The 22,034-nt window shown below is 39.0% G+C and overlaps 1 protein-coding gene across 1 annotated transcript in view; it reads left to right on the plus strand.

The window, feature by feature from the left end:
* The window catches only part of BANK1 (B cell scaffold protein with ankyrin repeats 1), a 160,858-nt gene that overhangs the window by 58,684 nt on the left and 80,140 nt on the right, over positions 1-22,034 (plus strand). Inside the window, exon 8 of the mRNA XM_074823177.1 lies at positions 9,186-9,382. Within this exon, the coding sequence (XP_074679278.1) occupies positions 9,186-9,382 (197 nt within the window). The remainder of the gene's footprint in view (positions 1-9,185; positions 9,383-22,034) is intronic.

The raw sequence follows: 22,034 nt of genomic DNA on the forward strand, positions 1-22,034 counted from the left end.
TTAAATGGAGGCAATGATGATGCTATATCTTTACTTGCTGTTTGACCTCCTCTTCAGTTTGTCAGTATTTTTCAAAAGAAATTGGTTTATAAAAAAGCAGTAATTGGAAATGGTAAAAATAGAAATTTGTGCTGACTGTTTTACAAACCATGGTTTCCAGTGATAGCCATTGGAATGTATTTTGCCATGCCTAAGATGGCATTTGCCTGCTATCCTATTGTAATAGTTATCGTAGTAACCAAAAAGTAAATTGTGAGTCTCTACCAGAAAAATACTGTTGGAACTGCTGTATATATAAAAGTTTGTCAGAAGTAAAGTGCACACTTCAGACCTGAACTGTGCCTTTTCTTGTTTAAATTGCCTTTTTTTTTGTTGTGATAGTTTTATGTAATTCTAAAGAATATAGACATATCTGAACAGTGTCAAAATATATTTAGGATTATGCATGGATATTACCTACTAGCAGTATAAAAGAATTAAGATAAAGACTTTTATTCAGCTTATCAAGGGGAAGAATGTTTTAGTAATGTGGGATATTTAAAGAGATTATTATGCAGTCTCTGAAGGGGAATACTGGAAGCCCAATCAGATAGGAAAGCTAAACACAGACTGAATAGAACCCCCTGGAAAAACATTGTGTTTAACAGCAGCACTAACTGAAAGACAGAGCTAAGGCATTTCTGGGATTTTTATTGGTGGTGGTGTCTTCCATCCCTTGTGGAAGCATGTAACTAAAACTGGAGGTAATGTCCTGAATATTGTAAATTCTGTACCAAACTGATTTCAGGGTACCTTGTATGTATATTATTCCTTCATATTCTGGTAATAGAATCCAGTCGAAACATACCAATAAATCCAAACTCCTATTTCAAAACTTTTCTTGAGCTTGGGAAGCTCTGATTCTGCTCTTGAATCCTCAGGTTTGAGAATTCTTGCTGCATTGATTCCTGTCCAAGAGATGGCAATTTACTTGAGGGAAACAAGTTTCTTTTTCCACTATTAATGAATTATCCTTTTTTTATAAGTTACCTGTTACTATTTCTCTGATTGAACTCAAACATCAGGGCTTATGAAAAGTCCCAAATTTACTCTCTTTGTAGAAAATAGTGCTTTTTGTCACCTACCACTGCTAGCAATATAAGTCCTATACTGATTTTTGTAATTCCTTCTTTCATGCTGAAACACCTATCTCAAAAGAAGAGATACAGTCTGGGTTTTCAGCTGCTAGTGAAACAATGGGAGAAGAGATAGACTGGGGAGAAGAAATAGATGGAGCTTTAAGTATTTCTTTGGTTTAATTGATATTGACACTGTAGAATTCATTTTGTCTATTTAAATTGCGTTAAAAAAAAAGTAATGTCCTGTATCAATAATTTGGGATGTAAAAGAAGGATGTCTTACAAGACGTGCAGAAATATCACTGTAGGCTGTTTTGTTTGCTTATTGCAATTTTATGAAAATTCCCACAGGCCAAGACAGTACTGCAATATAGTAATATTAGATTTTATGCTCTGTTTTATAGCCGAGGTGTTCCAGAATGCTCGGCAGAGAAGAGTAGAGAAGGGATTAGGACAGGACAAAACATACAAAACAGCAATTCCCTTTTAACCTTGTGTATGTCAACTAAAACTTTAATTAAAAGCAAGCATGGGCCTCAAAGTAAGTTGAAAGTTGAAGAAGCCTCCTTAATGAACTTGAAAATATGCCACTTGGGCACTTTCTCTTTAACCTTTCCTTCCCGCTTATGATCATCAGCTAACTAGTTCTTAGCGTAGGTGCCAAACAGCGGCTGCTTTTCTCTGTTAACATTCTTCATTAAAGGACTGCTACTGACTAAAAGCTGTTCACTTCTACTTACCCTAATAATACTACTTTTGTTCAGTTCTATATATTTAGCTGAAATGTATCAGTTGTTCCAGTTTCTCAGCTGACAAAAGTTCCAGCAATTTTCCCCAATTCAGTGTGACAAACTTGCAAGTTCAAGAATGGTATTTTCTGCCTGAAGCATGTGTGCTTTCAAATAATTATAGCCTCTTCCTACTGTGTATAATACAAAACTTCAGTTAAAGCAGTTAAACACAGTATGGTGGAAATTTCTTTACAGTAGAACATCTAATTTGTCTGAAGAGCTCACTGAATTTTGTGAATTGGCCATTAAGTGAACAATTATAATTTAAAAAAGACCCAAACACAAGCAGATCTTGCAGTGGGTTATTCTTACTTGGTTGTTTTGACAATGGTATCCTTAGTTGTCACTGATGTTTGCTGCAGAACCTGGAGAAGAGAGATAAGTACTTCAGCTTTGTCAGGTGACTTGGGATGGATTTAAACAGTTAGTGGTGCCTCTTTTCAGAGTGAGGGCAAATAGAAAGACTAGTAGGCTTCAACTGTTTCTTGAGGTCGTTAACCTTTCTGGGTTTTTTGATTAATTAAATAGGTATGTAGGGAAGTAATTTCTGAGTAATCAAGTCAAACATCTTTTTCCCTGCACAGGTGGCAAAGCCATTAGATTACACAAGGCAGATAATGACTACTAGTGCCATGGTTGCATGTGGAAATGGGCACTGAGGTGTTACTGAGGCTGCTCAATGAACAGCAGCCATCTCAACTGTTGGTATAGCATTTACCAAGGGAGCAATCGTACCAGGGTGGCCTCCAGTAGTTCAGTAGTTAAGAGTTTTCTATCAGCAAGATTTGGAAAGTTGAACTCTTGGATCCTACTTTGTGTAAGTGCAGGGGGTTGCCAGTTATGTTGCCTGAAAAGGTTTTGCAAATCAGAGTGTTAAAAGCTGTCTTAAATTGGTGGAGCTCAGTGTGGTCACCTGATGATCCTCACAATAACTTTTTGCCTTGTGTCACAACTTGATGGCACCAGGCTTCTGTTTCATGGTCCATTTGAACCACTCAATAAAGCCTTTACGTGCGTCTGCTCTAATGGGCAACCAATCCTGCACAACACAGAAATAAGATGTGGAGGTCCTTCTTTTCTGAGAGTAAGGCTGGTGGTGCCGTAGCGATTGAAGATGACATGAGGTTAGCACCTGCAGATGGAGGGCTTGCTTTTTTTCTCTATTATCAATATACCACCATATATTAATATGTGGAAAAGATGTAGTTATGAGGAATTTAGTGAGTGGAGGGCAAGGTGACAAGTCAGGGGCCTTCTAATCCCAGCTGGTGATCTATGTAACTAAATGAAAAACTGCGCAACTGTCTCTTGAACCTGAACACGCTCTTACTGTCCTAAAGTGTTGTGATAACTAAATGAAATGGACTCTGAAAGCCCAGGACCAATATACAAAGCTGCATACCTGCTGTCCCCACAAGTTTCTGGTGTTTGTGTGGCTCCGTCCCTCCACACCACGTGCTATATATGAACCATCTGTGGGAGCAGCTAGTACAGTTTCATGTCTGAAACTGTTCGTGGCTGACTAGAATGCAGAAACAGCCATCATTGTGGCTGTAAGCTTATGCTCCTATATTGTTCGTTGCTGAACCTTGAACTCTGCAGCAGCAGCAACTGGATCAACCTCATGCCTAGATTTAATTCTTTGAGGGGAAGGGAAAAGAAGTCTGAACAGATCTTTCCATGCTTCTAATCCCAACCTTGTTAGTACCCATCCTAGGCTAGAGATGATATATTATCATGCCCAAAAGAAAGCACCTAAGTCCAAAGTAAGGTACTGGGAATAGTATGATGTTGTGGTTCAGCAATGTTTGGATTCCTTAAAGGAAGAGCCTGCCCAGGTGGTCTCTTGAGTTAGAAGCCTGTATTTCTGGTCAACAGAGGTTTTTAGTTGTTCATTTGGGAGTAGGGACACCTGGTTAAGGAGAGCACGATGGTGAGTCCTGTTAGCCAGGATTACCAGTTTAGACTTTTGTGACTCAGCTGTTTTCAGACAGCTCTTTGCTCTTAATGCATCTGTACAATAGGAAGCCCCAGAAGTCATGTCTGTGCTCATCTGATGTGTGTTTTTTCTAGAAAGTGTCCATGTAACCACCCTACAGTGTGAGGCCTATGTAGTTCAGATTTCTTTGCACAAGAAAATAGGTCTTTGGGTTCTGCTTGTTTTGAGCAGAGTAGAAGCACCAAGAAGTTTATTAATGTCTAAGGGGAAGGACTTGAAACTTCTGAATGTGGCTGTGCGTTGTGTGTTATGATCATGTCCTCTAGCTACAGTGATACTACATACTATGTTGCATGGCCCTGGAAAAATCCAGTGTTTTGTCAATGCCATATTTTGCTAAATCTTTGCTGGGAAGAAGAGTGCGTTCATACAGTTACATTACTAAAAAGGAACTGTGTTTAATTTCATGGAAGGTTCATGATTAAAGAAATCAGGTCATAGAAAGCACAAACTACATACTTAGCAATACAAAATATTTCAGGCAGCCAATTTTATTCTGTATTGCTTGTCATAACAGTATACCAATAATGGTATAAATTTGATTATTTTTTTTCTCAGAGCATTCAATTCCTGTTAAAATTGCCATTATGCCATCATTTTTTGTACTACTAAAGGACTTTGAATTCAAGGGTCAGTTGTTCATTTATTTATAGATAATAAAGCCATATTTATTATAGAAATGGATTTCACCACAGTATTTAAATTTATCTGTAACAGTAGGTGTTGCAGAGAGAGCTCTTGAATGAAATTAGGAGAAGGGTTACAATAATTTTGTAATCCCAATGCAATTTCTGTTATTTGTCCTCTCTGGATTTAGGGTCTTTTGACAGCATTCTTGTCTGTTGCACCTGTTTTAAGCATCATGGGGTGGAAATACATTCTGAGAAAGTCTTTTGAATTACTCTGTGAACAGAAATTTCCCTTTTATGCCTTTTTTTGAAGTGGATACTATGAAAAAATAGAAGAGATGAAATTTATTTGTAATCACTGTCAGTAGAATTATGTCTCGATCAAGATTTGTATCCTGGAATTAACACTTGAATAATTAAATTCAGTCTTTAGATTTAACACACTCCCAAGAAAATAATGTAATCCTTGTAGCTTCTTTGTTCAAAGATGTAATAGTGATGCTAGCATTGATGCTTGTTTAAAATTAACCTTTTTGGAAATTGCCTTTCAATCTAACATCTCATTGGATCTTGTACAAAAAGAAAATCCCTCTCTGCTATTGAATAAAAAGTCCTGCCTGTATCTGTGTATATGTATGGAATTTTGTCGCATTATTGCACAAAGTTGCTGACTGATAGGTTGGTATGTAGCAGTAGCACTATCCTCAATGATTTCTTCACAAATGGTTATAACTAGAACCAAGATTTTGAAGCTGTATGATCTCATAACAAAGCTCATGTAGCCCAAATAGTTGGGAAGACAGGTCAGATTTATCTGAATACTCATTCTCAAAATAAGAAACAAATAATTTTTATCTCCTGTTCTTGGTGAAAGTGCTTTAATATTATGTCATGTTAAAAAACATTTGTTTCACTTATGTCTTTTTTAAGTGTTATGTAAAAGATCTCCCTACCGGTGCTGCTGTTAAAGTTTTCATACCTGAAGACAGCCTTTTTTCCTGCTTACTGCAAAAAGTAATAAAAAAAGAAGTTTGTTTTAGGAAATTGGTTTATTATCCTCCATGGCTGACTGAGGTGTTTCATCTGTAACGGTGTAGTCTTCTGTAATGTTCAAAGTATGTAAGTGTAGCAGTCCTCCTTGAATGTCAAACCTAGCTAGGGAGGAGTTTGAGTGGTGAGCAGAAAAAACAGCTCAACTGCGAAGGAGCTGAAGGGATTTTTGCAGTAAGTTTTTTGGATACCTCTGTTTTGTGTTACTTTGGAAACTCAGATATAAGCCTAGAACAGGCATATGAATACCACTGACTCTTTTTCTCTTTACATTGATGAAGAAATCATAGCATTGGTAATACAGACTTGATTCCCCTTTTGGATTTGTAACCAATTGTTTCAGCTTTCATTAGCATGAGTGGAAATTATTTTAGAGCATGTTATTAATACTTTAAGGCTTTTTTTTACTGACTGCATTTGACCTTGTAGAGTCTGCGATCAGGATGCAGACTAATGATTAGAGTTCATGTAATTTGCTCTTCTTTAAAATTACTGCTCAACCCCTATTTCTTTGCTGGGCATCTCTAAAAAAACAAACCAAAACAAAAACCCAAAAGACAGAAGAAAAGCAATTTGACAATGATTTGTGGATATTTTTTGAAATATTAGCTTGGGCTTGGACACTTCTTTGTTTAAGAGAATCCTCTGTAATATGTAAAAGTACATTTAGCTTTGCTGTCATCCCAGCATCAAAATTACTTGCATACATTTTTACTGCTCATGTGACAGCTCCTTAAGTTGGTATATATCTGCCTGGGGTGGGGGGGGGTGGGGGGGGCGGTGTAGTTTTTCCTTTTCCTATAAATAACATTTATAGTTCTTGTAATTACAGAATTAAGTCCAGTTAGTGCAACTTCAGTTAAAATGTTGAGTAATATGGAGTAAAGAAGTTGTGCGGCACCTACTTCTCTCAAAAACCTTGGTTGCTATACAGTTTTAAGATTCCCTGTTGTAACTCAAAGGATTTTAAAGCACACTGCAATTACAAAGGAATATAAGCTTAAACACATACGCCTGTTGACAGCAGCTCAGCCTGCCAGGGCTTCTAAAATGAGTTACTTGATTTACACAGGTGCTGTGTATTTACAGTTTCTTGGTTGGATATTTGGTTGCCTGGTGGAAATGAAAGTCAGGAAACACTCAATTTGTTTAAAAATCAGTTTAAAAATCAGTTAATGTGACTTTTGACTGAAATGTGGCCCACTCAAATAGCTTGTGTCAAAACAATATTGGAGTGGGATAGTGGTGGAATATTATTTGTTCAAAATGCAGTCAAGAATTGTCCTAACAATTTTTCTCGTCGATCAGTACTTAGCTATGCCTGTTCCAAGAACTATTCTTGTTTCTTGAATCCTTATATGTAATGGTGGGGTGGCGTTTTGCGCTCTTCCGTGATAGCATTCTGCAGTAGCAGAAAGGGGGGGGGAGTACACAAATTCACCACTGCTGAGCCAAATTTTAATATGTAGAACAATGTAAAAATCAGAAGGTTTGTTAAAGAATGGCAGCTAAGAGAATTCTGAAAGGAGTCATAACTACTACTGAGTCTTTCTTCCAGCACACGAAGGGCTGAAAATGTGCTGGCTAGCCTGTAGGACGACTGATGACTGGGATATAAAAGACAACTTGAGAAAGCTAGAAGAAACTGTGTAGGCTCCCGAGCTGTAGTCCTGGCTGGGAGACACATGGAAAGAGACTGTCTGTAGTTGAAGGAATCATGAAGTTATAGTAAAAATGGGCAGGTTGAGCATTGCCAGGACTGGTATTCATTAGGAGCTCTGAGAAAATTTAGACATAAAATAGCTGGATAATAGCTGGATTTCTAACAGTAGTGTGCAATTTTTCAGTCCTGTAGTACTAGAAGTTGTAACTGTGGTGCCAAAACCCAATTTCACTGGGGGCCTTGAGAACTAGGAGCAGGTTAATGTTTTGTCTCTACCAGAAAAATTAATAGAAATTGTAATAAAATTTATGTAATGTGAAGTCCTGCTTTATAGATTTCTTGTAGTTTTTTGTAAGAACTAGCAAACCCGATCAAGTCAGTAATTGATTGAGCATGGATGAATGGCCATGGGCATGGCCAAAACCAGGAGGCAGACAGTCGGAAGAAACTTACGCTAGTGATACAGAGTATTCAGGGTAGTAAGGAGGAGGGCTAATTGGGGGGGAAAAAAAAAAGGGGAGAAAGGCTTTACGAGATTCAGTAATTATGTAGTAAAATGTCAGATGGTATTCATAGTAGGTAAAAACAAAGTGGTGCAAATGGAAAAAGCAGTCCTATGTTGTCATACAAAATGAGAGGCTTTGAGCAGGCTATTAGCATTGAGGAATAGGACCACGCAGTTATATGATAACATCAACTTGTTGCTAGGCAGCAGATCAAAAAGCAAATGAAATACTAGGAATTATTAGAAAAGGAATAGAGAACAGGACATAATTATGACAATGCATAAATTACATGGTTCACGCGCAAGTTGAGTATCGTGTGCAGCTCTTCTATCATCTCAAAATAGTTGCGTTAAAGCTGGGAAAGGTTCAGAAAAGAACAGTGGGGGTGATGGAGTTGATTTTCTATGAGGCACAATTAAGTAGACTGGAGTTCTTCAAGAAAGAAGTTCTGGGAATGAGTAAATCACTAGAAGTGCAGAGAGGATACACAAGGATGGAAAATAAGATGAATTGGGGACTATCTGTTGAACCTCGTGGGAGCCGGGTTCAAAACAAACTAGAGGAAGCACTTTTTCAGGCAGTGGGTAGTAAAGATGCTGCCAAAAGACCCTCAAGGTGCAAGAAGCTAACAGTGCCTGGGGCAGGCTGGATGCATACTTGGAAAAAAGGTGCAGTGCATGCTGATGTATAGAGAAATCACTACACAGCAAACCACAAGTGATCAGAAAGTAAGAGTATGAAGGCAGAGGAAAGTATTGGTTATGGTTGATGTCTTTTTGTTTGTTTGTTTCATTGTTGTATGTAACTTGTGGCCACTTGTACAGTTAGAATACAAGACTATGCTGAAATAATAAACATTTAGCTTTGTCCCAGTTCTCCGAGGTGAAAAATAAAGTCTGTGATAAAAATTAATATCATGCTGTTTCAGATAAATCCTAAAAACCATTACCAGATACATTCATCTTTAAATTTTCTGATATTTCATTACAGGGATAAGCAACGTTTTGCAAGTCTCTGGTAGTGACGTGAATTTTCAGAACCTATAAAGGTGTCCCATTCAAATGTCTCAAATTAAAAGTATTCCTAAAGCATTAAATAATATACACTTAAGCAAAAGCATGTCTTAGCTGTAGAATTTTCTCCCCTTGCAAGAAAACTCATTTCTTAATAGAACTAAAGTGCTTTAGAATCTCTCTGCAGGAAAAAAAAGAGATTTCTCAGTTACCCTAAAGGCTCCTTTATTAAAATATGTATGTGAATTGTAAAACTGTTAGTTGGAGGGATTGTTCTTTAGATGACAGTTCTGCGTTGCCAGTTTGATAATTGTGATTCTGTAGTACTAATATTCAAAGGACTTCCGTAAAAGAAGGTGGAAGGTGTTCTATAAAAGCAAAACTGTTCTTTATGAGAACTTTGTTTCCATATACAGATAGCCATGTGGAAGAATTTCCTACTCTCCTTCACTGCGCAGCCAGATTTGGATTAAGGAACCTTGCAACATTGCTACTCAATTGTCCTGAGGCTACACGAGCTTGCAAGATAACCAACAAATATGGAGATGATCCAGCAAGTATCGCTGAGAAGCACGGGCACAGGGAACTAAGAAAATTAATCAAAGAATTGTCAGTAAGTCCATATGCTTTTTTTCTATGTCGTCTCTAACCAGGGAACTATGATGATGTACTACAGAGATCACAGAGTATCACCTCTTGCAAAGCCTAGTATGTTTTAGTGCTTCTGTCTGAAAATATTATTTTACTCCTTTTGTCTCAGAAGGAGGGGGTCAAAATGGGGTGCAGCCACTTTCTTTGTGCATTGTTATAATGGGGATCAGAGTTTTTTGTGCTGCTTAAATTTTAGGCATGTAATGGAAGGGGAACAGTGAATCAGAAGTAGCTCATGTGGCTTAGCTAGACTGGTGCTTTCAGCGCCCAAACAGTGGTTGTATTGTAAGTAGTCTAGCCCAACCTTCTAGAGTACGAGATAAAGACTACTTTAAGAGCGTTCAGAATCACTTCTAGCATTGCCACTCTTAAGCATTCAACAAAGGGTGGTTGCCCTGCCTTGGCTGCCCACTCCACTGTGAAAGAAGGCTAAATTTTATCACCCTTTGTTAGATGGAGCAAATCTTTCTTCAGCCAGGTATGCAGGAGGGGTTTTGGGCAATAGCTGCCTTTCCACATGAAAGATAATGGTAGAATATAGGTCTGTGCATAGTTCTAGCATGCAAATTATTGCCAATAAAATCTAACAGAATTGGTAGTATAAAAAGAAATATACTGTAGTAATGTTTGAGAGCTTGAACCTATTTTAAGTCTTTATTGTGCTAAATATAATATGAGCAGAGGTGATAATTCTTGCCCCAGAGGTTCTAAAGACTAGAGAAAATACCAGGTAAATCATATATTGAAAGAAAGACAGGATATGAATGTTGGCGTTAAGTAAGCCTATGTTGTGAAAGCCTGGTGCAGCTTTGCTGATGGCGTGGTTATTTTTTTTCTTTTTTTTTTGTTTGTTTTTGGTGCCAAACTCCATGTTCACAGACAAATGCTAACAACAGACTTTTTAAGAGGAGAAAATACAGGGAGTGAGAAGGCCAGAAGTTTCACTTTTCTATTAACCAGTCATCTTGGTATAAACATGGGTAGACATAAGACCAAAGATGGCATTTGAAGAAATGTAGGGCAGAATGTTTTGCATGACTAAGGAGGAAAATGCAAGAAACTTAAGGGTAGTTTAATGTAGAAAGACCTATCATAAGGAATGGAAACACTGGCTGACTGAGGTGAGATTACTTATCAAAATTCTAGAGCAAGGCCATATGGATTGGTAAAGTTTTTTCTTTGATACAGTTGGCACCTAATGTGAAGGTGAAGGACAGGCATTGGGAAAACTGAAGACAAGTTTACTGTGATCAGTGTTGAACCATGAAGATGGCTTTAGCAGTGTCTTATGAGCAGATTTTTTTTTCAATGAGTTCAAGGGGAAGAAAATTGTAGACCCTAGAGCCTGAACGTAAGGCATTTTGGCAGTGGTCAAGATGCTGAAAGAGAATATGCTATTTAACTTGTTGTTGTTGAACAGCTATTGATATGGGCTCTGAAAACACTGAGGGTGGGAGAACATCTGCCAAGCAGGTATTTCTCCTTTTCTAATACTGTTAAAGAAGTCTGTACCTAATTGAGGATGTGATCTAGTGTCTTTTCTGAAGTGGCAGAATATCTTCTTGCATTTACTGGACAGTGAATCTGATCAGATCTCAAAAGCACTGCAGAGCTTTTTCTATTGATGAAGTGCAAAGGGGTGTTGTACTAGGGGTGATGCTTTTACCTCAGTTTTTGATACTGTAGTTGAGATGAAATTGGCTGAAGAAAATGTGATCCTCCTTAGCATCCAGCATAAAGTTGACCACAAAACCAGGTTGTCTTCCTGGATCAACATGTTACTAACGTCACATTTAACGATTTCTAATTGCCATAGTTGTCTCGCAGTCACCCAAGCACTAGTCAGAGAACTCGAGCATGTAGCAGTCTGATGTATAAGGTCAGGCCCCTCAGCTCTTGGAATTTAATAGTTTGCCTTGAAGAGAGTGGAACAGTGTTCCCCAACATCTGTACTTGTGGATCTGGCTAGATCTTTGTATGGTCAGGTGCCCCCAGTACATGCTATGTGTAAAGGATTGGTAAGACTAGGCAGAATATGAATAAGGTGATATTTACCTCTCAGTGAGACACCTAGACTTCTTTTCTAAGATGGTCATATGAGTCGGAGTTGAGCATGGAAACATAGTTTCCGTGGTTAATTTACCGTGTTTAATGATAATGGTTAATTCCATGGGACGCTTACTTTTTATGCTACACCCCTGCACTTCAGATGTGTTTTTGCTGTGCACCCTACATGGAACTGGAGACTTCAGAAAATGAATCATTTTATCCTTAGAAATGTACTCGTGTTCAGCCTCATGCTATAGTTTGGGGAGTTTAAGAGGAGACACAAGCACATGTGATACAGGCAGCCTACAACTGATACGCACTGAGAGAGTATGTTACACTTCTAGTCTTTTTACATTTTGGTAGACAGTGACAGAAGGCAGTGTTTGTGATCATGATATTTCACTCTAAAAAGCATGCAAAGTATGTGCATAGCTCTGATTAGGTTTTCTTTTTTAGTAGGATTATTAATTGTCCTAATAAAGTCTCAGTATAAAATCATCAATCTAAACATATAAATGGATTTATAATGGTTACTCTGGCTTTATACGTTGTAATTTTTTATTAAAATTGTTCCTTCATGGTACATATCTGCTATTGTTTGCATGTAAATAGTTAACAGTAGTTGTTCTCTGCTCATGATGACTGCTCTCCCAAGTGTGAATACTTACACCATCACTGAAATAAAACAACTCTTCTACCATCGTAAGCATGTGTAGTCTGGTTAGGGCATGCAGTTGTACTGCCCGTTTTCAGTTGATTCAAATGGCATGGCTTACTAATGCAACACAGGTAAAAACTGGAGTATGCTTCAAGTCTGCCAAATGTGTAATATGGTATTTTAGAAATGTTAGCTCCAACCGCTGAAAGAAAAATGGCTTATTTGTGTCCTCTGTAATAGTGCACTTAAGAACAAAACCACTTACTGTACTTCAGTAATTGATGGGAATGTGGAAAAGAAATATTTGCATGGCTCTGAGCCAAGCAGAATTTAGTTTAACCACGTTCCAGGAACTTCCTTTTACAGCTGGAGTATTGAAATTGCTCGTTATTACAATAGAAGTACTTTTGTACGTGGCATACCTCTCACTGTTTTAAAATCATTACCTGTGTTTTGCCATTTCTTTAAGGACTAGCCCCAAAATATACACCGTAATTCATCATTCCTATCTTGAAGAGCAGTGGGGTTCCAGAAAAATGAGTGTATTAAAATGTACGTTCAGTTTGTCCAAAATCCTGGAAAGTGTTTTTCATTTGCCTTTGTGATGGAGTATCCTTAGGGAAGTAAGAATTGCCCGAGATGGTTATAGAGAGCAAGAGCAGCAAAAGAAGTGGCAACACCAAGGCTACTATTGCTACCTGCAAGCCCAGGGCTTTGCAGTGCTCTCTTTGGTGGCTGGTGAGCAGATCTGTGCTCAGGGCTTTTTGGTGATGCAGCTTTGCTGGTAAGGACCTTCAGCTCCCATGGCCAGCAGGCTCACGGGAAAGGTGCTCAGGGCTCTGTTGGCAAAAGCAAGCTGTAGGACCTGCTGACTTGCACACGGGGTCATTGTATGGCACAAGTTCCCTGTCCTTCTTTAAAGGGAAAAAGTCTTTCTGGAACTGGACGCTGATAGTGTTGATGTGGGGAGTGTTACAGCCACAGAAGACAGATTTGGAGTGCCTGGTGGGCTTGCTGGGAGCCAGTCTCTTGATTTGCATCAAAACAAAGCAGAATGGAAGGATCATGTAACATGTGGCATGCTTCTGTTGATACAGCTGTGTGAATGGTGGGGGAGGAGATTTTCCCCTTTTAGTACCAATATTATATGCAGGGTCATTAAATGCGAAAACATCACACCCTTTGAGAACCTGTAAAAATGTGTGCTTCCACAAGTGGTAGTGTCTGCCTTCTCTGTCAGAAATCCTGCATTTGAAACACACCTTGAAAATGTCTCCTTTGTGCCGAGGGAACACTGCAAGACTTGATCCATTTGTGTTAAAGGTACTAAATTGATGGAGCTGTCCCTAAAAGAATCTTTAATGGGGATTATGATAAAGCAAATTATATTTTTCTTGCATTTGAGCACAAAGCCACCTAAATGAACATTCATTTCCAATTTCTATGTGTTTGATTGTAGTTTAGATGAAGTAATTCTCTCTTCTATAGCATAAAAGAGAGATACCGCTTAACATTCTGTGATAACATCCTGAATTGTTACTTTGTCTTGTGATTTTATTCCACTATAGAACCAAGTACTTGAATATTTTCTGTAACTGCTTTTAGGTTGGATTGCTTGAATCGAGTGTGTGAATTGAAAACTAGTAGGAGACATTCAGTAGGAATACTGGCAGGAATCCTTGTCTCAGAGTATCTGAACAGGGGAAGTGATGACCCTTTTAAGTTTAGTTGATCCAGCTGATGACTCAAACACTAATAAGAAAGACCAAAGTACTTTTGCTTTCCATTAGCCACAGGCTTGAAACATTATCTGCAGTCAGTTGTTACAGTACCCATGATGGGTAGTAGTACCTTGTAAAGCTGCAGTAGTTTGTTTGGATATCGGGGCCCTTTTTCACATGTTTCTTTTGCATATGCTCTGTCCCTGAAAGCTACTTTGACACTAGCTTGTTCTTGTTGCCAGCTGTGGTCTTCTAAGCCTATGTAAAATTTCTACCTCCAGAAAATAAAGAAATTGCTTAAATTAAGTTCTTATCCACCACACAAAGGAAAACTAAAAAATAGATGAGAGAAAACTTTGAAGCATAAAGTGACTAATGAGGGGAGTATGTTCAATTTATGACCTAACCGCTTAAAATTGGAGGTTGCACTTATAGCCAGTTTAGGCATTTATGCTTTGGTATGAGCGTAATTCTTTGTTCCATCACTTTGAGTTGCTAATTTCCCCTTTCTTTTACCAAGAACTGTGTTGCTGAATGTGTCGTAGTCAGGAAGATTACTGTGTACCACTTGTAGTATACATCACAGTTTCTAAGAAAAATACAATTCAGAAAGTGTTTTATTGGTTGTTTAATGCAGATAACTTCTGATTGTTGGCTTTGGCCTTTAAAGCAGGTTCCTAAGGATGACATAAATGTTATTTAAATATAAAACTTGAAACAGTCTTTTCATGTTGCCACCACACAGTCAAGACAGCACAAATTCATTTTTTATTTTTAAAATACCTTCTAACATTTCAGAATTGGTTTCCTGAAATCTAAGGCAGAAAATGCAGGTAAATTGAGCTTTTTTAACCTGCCCAAGATCTGTGGCCAGGCCTGTGAGAGTCTATGGCGGAACAGTGGACTTACGGAAGAATCTTCTTCCTCTGCCACCAGCAAAACTCTGTCTGGTTTTCTTGTTTAATATGATTTTCTGTCTGCCTGCTTCAGGCATCCCTTAGGCAGTTATTGAAAATATAGTACGTATTTGATTCTGCACATATTGGTGAAGATCCTTTAGAATTGCATAGATTGAGACAGTGCCCTGGATAGGCCTTTCACAAGAAGCTGATTTTTTTCCAGAAGGGATAGTTACATCAATTCCTTTCTAACTCTCTTGAGGTACATCCTGCAAAATCTAGATCTGTAGTCAGTGAGTTCACTCCTGTTAGCAGTTCCCTCAGTAGCAGATAGAAACATAATCATACAGGCGGTTATAATTTTCACTTGGAGCCTGTTTTATGCAAGACATGTTTTAGATAAACTGGGGGGGGGGGGGGGGGGGGGGGGAGAAGTTTTTGTTTCTGAAATGTCAAGCTATATTTTTATAAATCTTAGCAAACTTAAAGGATGCGCAGGGATGTAGGTTGACAAATAATTCACCATTGTACATCTCTTCCCTCTCATCTCTGTCTTATTTTGAAGTGAGTGGTTGAACCAGAATACAGAATTTCTTCTAGTATCTTCAACTTGATGAAATAGAAAAGAATCTACAAAAAAAGTGTATTGTGGAAATTGAGGGTACTTTTTTCCTCATTTGTTTTACGCTAAAAGAATCTTATCTGACTTTGTAGCTACTATTGCCAAATGACAATAAATTTTTAGATGGCAGGAATCCCTCCAACAAGGGTTCTCATGATTTGCTAGGGAGTTCTAGAAGGTCATGAGGAATCAGCTTTTTTGAGCATGGAAGTATTATTCTTATATTTACATTTAGCTTTGTGTTTCTATAAAAGACTATATGATATAGCAGAGCTCCTTAGCATGAAACTATTATATTTTTAAATCTGGTTGAGATATCTTCCTGAGCTGTTAATTTTCTGCTGGGGAAGGACCATGTGTAGAAAGATGAACTGGATATATATTAAAGACTCTTAAATTAATCTGGTTGCTATCAATATTTGTTTAATTACTTCAAATGCTACTGTAGTATTGCACTGGCCCATAGCTCATTACTTTCAAGTAGCTGCAAGAGTATGTGAAAGAGAAAAGGATTAGTCTGGCTTCTAAAATTCGTGTTAATCCACTAGTGATTCCTCAGTGAGGCTGGCTGGGATTTTATTCTTGCCACAATATTTTAACATTCAGAGATGTTGGTTATATGCGTCCTTTGGTACACTGCAAGTTACTTAACTGAAATGTGTAACTGAACGTATTCTTTGATACTTCTGTAGTGGCTAGATATTCACAAATCAAATTCTTAAAGTTCTTGAGGAATTGGAGCTAAATACTGTGAGCTTCTGCCAGCTGATATGCAAATGTTATATGATTTCTGTCAGATATTTGTTCACTGGGTTCCCTTTCTTTTCCAGAATTGCTTGTGAAGAGGCTTTGCATTATCAGTGCTTAGTGTCTTATGTTTAAGATTTGGTTTGGGGAGTTTATTTTTATTTTTACTGGCTGACAAGGTTTCCCTCTTCTTTTTCACATGTTCTCAGAGGGACCATGTGCCCTGTAATAATAACTTGCTGACCTTTTGAAGTCAGTTTACATTTTAGTGAAGAGAATAAGGTTCAGACTGAGCATGGAAAAGCTTGGCTTTCAGGAGAAAAGGCTAGATTTCTCATTTTTTTAAAAAAATCACTGTCATTACACTAAACACATTTTTAAAGTTTCTATGTAGACTTTTATTCAGGCTAGAACCTTGCACCTTAACAGTGATTAAATCTTCTGTCATAACTATGCAATTGAGTACAGCCTTCTTGCAAAAAGAATGGTACATGGAACAGCAGATTTGGAAACCTTACTTCTGTATGAAATGCCTATTGAAATTTGTGTGTAATTTAAAATGAGCTAGGATGGTTTTTCCAAAGAATTGTCTGGTATTTTGTCTCAGCTTTTGATATGCTGTAACTATAGCGGTGACACAGTGGAAGTCAGTTATTTGCAATTCATGATTTCAAAAAGCTTTTACAATTTTAAGGGAAATTTGACTACTAATGGAATTTCAGGCAAAATGCTTGTGAATTAGGAGCAGGGAAAATGAAGAAGGGTTATGTGATGACACCTCTGTTTTTAAATGTGTTTAGGTTTGTAAAACCAAGGGATATCCAGAGGTCCTTATGACTGTTTTATTGACAGGGCCACATCAGCAAAGATACTTAATGAAGGGACTTTTTGGGAAGGTGGGATGGGGAACATCCAGTTTTTCAGAAGTAGTATTTAGGCTGAAAAGATTTATCCGCATTATTCATCTGCATTATTAGGCTCTGAATTTGTTTGAAGGTGTGAAAAACATTTGGCTAAGCTGTTTATGTTAATGAAAAATGCAAATACAATACTTTACAGAAGTGAGAGAAAATAAAAGCGACCATGTTATGTTGTTGTAGAAATCAATGGCATGCCTATGTCAGATATGGCCTCCACTTTTTTTAAAGTGTGGAAATAAATAAGGTCCTGGTTGACAGACCTGATCTCCTTCTATGACAGGGCGACCCGCTTATTGGATGAGGGAAAGGCTGTTGTCTACATTGACTTTAGTAAGGCCTTTGACACCGTTTCCCACAGCATTCTCCTGGCGAAACTGGCTGCTCGAGGCTTGGACGGGCAAATGCTTTGCTGGGTAAAAAACTGTCTGGATGGCCAGGCCCAAAGAGTTGTGGTGAATGGAGTTAAATCCAGTTGGCGGCCGGTCATGAGTGGTGTCCCCCAGGGCTCGGTTTTGGGGCCACTCCTGTTTAACATCTTTATTGATGATCTAGATGAGGGGATCAAGTGCACCCTCAGTAAGTTTACAGCTGACACCAAGTTGGGTGGGAGTGTTGATCTGCTCGAGGGTAGGGAGGCTCTGCAGAGAGACCTGGACAGGCTGGAGCGATGGGCTAAGGCCAACTGTAGGAGTTTCAATAAGGCCAAATGCTGGGTACTGCACTTGGGCCACAACAACCCCCAGCAGTGCTACAGGCTTGGGGAGGAGTGGCTGGAGAGCTGCCAGTCAGAGAGGGACCTGGGGGTGTTGATTGACAGCCGGCTGAACATGAGCCAGCAGTGTGCCCAGGTGGCCAAGAAGGCCAATGGCATCCTGGCTTGCATCAGAAATAGCGTGGCCAGCAGGGACAGGGAAGTGATCTTACCCCTGTACTCGGCACTGGTGAGGCCGCACCTCGATGACTGTGTTCAGTTTTGGGCCCCTCACTACAAAAAGGACATTGAATTACTCGAGCGTGTCCAGAGAAGGGCAACGAAGCTGGTGCAGGGTCTGGAGCACATGTCGTACGAGGAGCGGCTGAGGGAACTGGGGTTGTTTAGTCTGGAGAAGAGGAGGCTGAGGGGAGACCTCATCGCCCTCTACAGCTACCTGGAAGGAGGTTGCAGAGAGCTGGGGATGAGTCCCTTTAACCAAGTAACAAGTGATAGGACAAGAGGGAATGGCCTCAAGTTATGCCAGGGAAAGTTTAGGCTGGATATTAGGAAGTATTTCTTTACCGAAGGGGTTGTTAGGTGTTGGAATGGGCTGCCCAGGGGGGTGGTGGAGTCCCCATCCCTGGAGGTGTTTAAGAGTCGGGTTGACATAGCGCTTGGGGATATGGTGTAGTTGGGATCTGTCAGTGTTAGGTTAATGGTTGGACTGGATGATCTTCAAGGTCTTTCCAACCTTGATGATTCTGTGATTCTGTTTCTGTGCTCAGGTAAATGAAGACTCTACACTGGTCTGAAGAGGTCTTAGAAGGTATATTGTAAAGATATGTAGAATAATGCTTTGAAAGTAAATGAGCTGCTTCTGCTTAACCTCTCTCATGGTTAGTGAACAAACTTGACATAAAATACTGTTCTGTATAAGATGTATAAGAATTTTTCTATTCAGCTAGTTAAGATACTACTGAAGCTAGAAGCATAGGAAGGATTCAACAGGCTAGAGATTTTTGTGGATGTTGAGAACTTCTAGTCGCTATGTAGTGTGGTGTTTCCATCATGAGTGCACGAATCCTCTACCTCAGTTGCAAACTGGTTGCGTGAGGTTAAGGAAGAAATTTTCCCAAGGAAGAGCTACCCCATAGTTGTCCATTAAAGCAATTGTTCCTTGCAGCTTCCCATCAACTTTCTTGTACTGACTGTTCCAATAACTGTATTACTAGGTGAGAAGGTTGCCTTTTTATTTCTTCTTCCTCAAATATGGACATCTCAGAAGCCCTTACAGTGCAAAGGAAAGGGCGAAATAATCTAATAATCTGCTAGCTCCAGGTTTGCTACAGAAGGAAGGATTGCTGGGGCATTCCAATGGGAGGTCTAGAAGGAAGTATTGGGTCCTGCCTCTGTCACTTGAAGCAATTTGAAGGTATAACTGTCAAAAAGCAGGTTTACCTTGATAGAGGGTATGCTCTCAGTGAGACTGTCTGGAGTATGCCCTTTGGCTGCCTCACAGTGATCTGGAAGGAATCAGACATCAGTTATATCTTACAAGTCGTTTAGCACAAAGAAAGATAGCATATCAACAACACTTTTTTCCAGCCCCTCAGAAGGGGGGAAAAAAAAACCCAAAACACAAAAAATGAGAAAACCAAACAAAAACCACATAGCAAAACTGTAATAAGGGGGTTTCAGCTTCATGGGGGAAAATGAAGGAAAATTAGGAAGGGGAAGAAGCTGTTAAAGTTATTGTGGTAAATAAAATCTGTGAGCCAGAACCACCTACCTTTAGAGTGACATTGTGAGGTCTGAAGGGAGCTTTTGATCTCAAAGCTCTAAGAAGGTGGAGAAGCAAGAATTAATGAGTAGAGTTAGGTAAGAGGCTTGCTGTGTTCTTAGCAATCTGAAGGTTCAGAGTTCTGCACAGATCTAATAGTGACTTAACAGACTTTCTTACAGCTGTAATTCATTGCTTAATTAGAAAAATTGTTGTTAGGCTCTACATCAATAGAATGACCATTAAGGAAAGGTGTTTCTCAAAGCTAGCAAGCCCATTATATGGAAACTGCTTAAGAAAATCCACTTCTGCCCTGCATAGTCTTAGTTCTGTTTAACACAGCCATGTACAGCCTCAATTTATAATCCTGAGGACCCTGCACAGAAGGCACTCTCTTTATTTTGCCTTCTATTCTTCTCACCCCCATATATTGTTTTACAATAAATAATGTGGTATTTCATTGCCAGGTCTGTAGGCTGTTTAGCAATAATCATTTCCTTTTCTTATGTTTGATGCAAACTTAAAAATGACTTCTGAGTTCCCACACTCTACCAAACTCAGTAGAACATGCAGCAATTGACATACGTTCATTTCATGAAGAAAGCAAATATCTTAATGGATTGCTTTATAATACACATTTAATAACCATCACAGTTGCTATAATTGAATTTGTATGCTGTGTCTGTAACAGGCATGGGCAGCCTTCTTCAACCCCATGAGCTATGTGCCGGAATCTTCATGTGGTTGGCAGCAGCAGTGTATATATGTCAGAGGCCTGGGAGTTGTTCTCAAGCAGAAGTTGTTAATGGTTCTTTATAGCTCTTACTGTGAGTGTGAGGCATATGACTGGATCCTAGCACTCTCTGATGATGACAATCTTATGAGCCACATTGGCTTTATTTTACTTGCTCCTGAGATTTCAGGTTATTTTGCTGCTCCTATATAGTCTTGGGGTGACCTGGGAGATATTAGAGAACTGCTTAAGACCTGCAGTTGGCCACCTGTGGCCTTCTGAATTCCAACTGAGTTCATCTGCTGTTAATAAATACCACTTTCTGAGACCCACAAGAGTGAAAGTAAGCAGAAAAGTCTCCTGCCATATGGAAGACACTAGCAAGTTCCCTTCAGGCTACCTAAGAAAACACAGAAATCAGTATCTGTACCAGGCATGGAAGTAATATAGTAAGTGTGATTCCTAATTGGATCACTTAATCAAACCTTCAAAGATCTTTTTTAATGGGATATATTTTTAAAAAAATGCTGTCAGTTGATAGCATGTACTGTCTTACATAAATAGGTCAAAGGATTGAACAAAAGTTTCCATGGAGACTTTATATGACTCCAAGGTGCTTTCCAAATTAATTAAAGTCTTGCGTTGCAAGGAAAAGAGGTTAAAGGCAACAAAATCTAGTACTGGTATATAGATCTGCAGCTAGTTCTGGTAAGCTTGTCCTAGGGACACCTGTCATCATTGACAACATAATCAGTGAAGTTATAACTGTAAACGCTAGTGATTTTTATTGATTTCTTTGTTCTTCTCTTCAGAAAAGTTGAACAAGACAGACCTAGGTGCAGGCCTGAGCTAATCATGCATGTACAGAACAAGAAAAAACAGCCGCCTTCTGAAAAATCCAAAATAAATAATTTCAGAATTTTGAAAGCAGTCATGATTGCGCTTGTTAGTGTTCACCTTTTTTCCAAATTATTAAAGAATAGCTTTTTAATTCCCTTTTGTGCATGTTAAATGCATCCATGTAATGCAAAGAGAAAGGTGATATTCTGTCCTGATTTAGCCAGGATAGGGTTAAGTCTCCCAGCAGTGGAGGGGGGAGCTCTAGCCGGGTTATTCATATATCATGCTGACGTCACATCCTGGCGCCAAAGTGAGACGGGACGGTTAACACATGTTATGCCATCACGCTTCTCACTGCTGTATTGGTAGATATTTTGCTCTGTTCATTATTATTATTGTTACTGTTATTGTTGTTGTTTGTTGTGTTGCTGTTGCTCTGTTGTATTAAACCTCTCCTTATCTCAGCCCCAGGGCTTTGCATTTCATTCCCTTTGTGGGGGAGGGGCAGCGGCCGCATGGTCTCAGACCCTGGCAGGGACTAAACCACCACATATTCCTTACTAGCTTTTTAGTAAGTAAAATGACAGAAGCAAGTGTGCATATACAGTACATTGAGACTGCCTTATGTTGTGTTATGGTTCATGAAATATGATGTGTTTAGTTAGAGCTTGGGCACTCAGTGAAACAGGCTTCTGTCAGGCCCTTGACTGTGAATCATTACTGAAGAACAAATAATGCACAGTGCCAGAAGCAAAATGCAACACATTGTTCAGGCAGCACTTAGCTAGAAGGAGTAGTTAAAAGACTTATTGGAGTTGAAAATCTCCAGAAAGGTGGTAAACAACTGGGTAGAGTTTTAACAGTGATTCACGCTGTATCTGCAAGCAGTGGATGCTGGCAAAAAAAGTAGACGGTAGAAGTGCATGAGCAGAGGCTTTAAGCAATCTTGGA

Source organism: Strix aluco, chromosome 4 (assembly GCF_031877795.1).
Source record: "Strix aluco isolate bStrAlu1 chromosome 4, bStrAlu1.hap1, whole genome shotgun sequence".
In the NCBI taxonomy this organism is placed as follows: domain Eukaryota; kingdom Metazoa; phylum Chordata; class Aves; order Strigiformes; family Strigidae; genus Strix; species Strix aluco.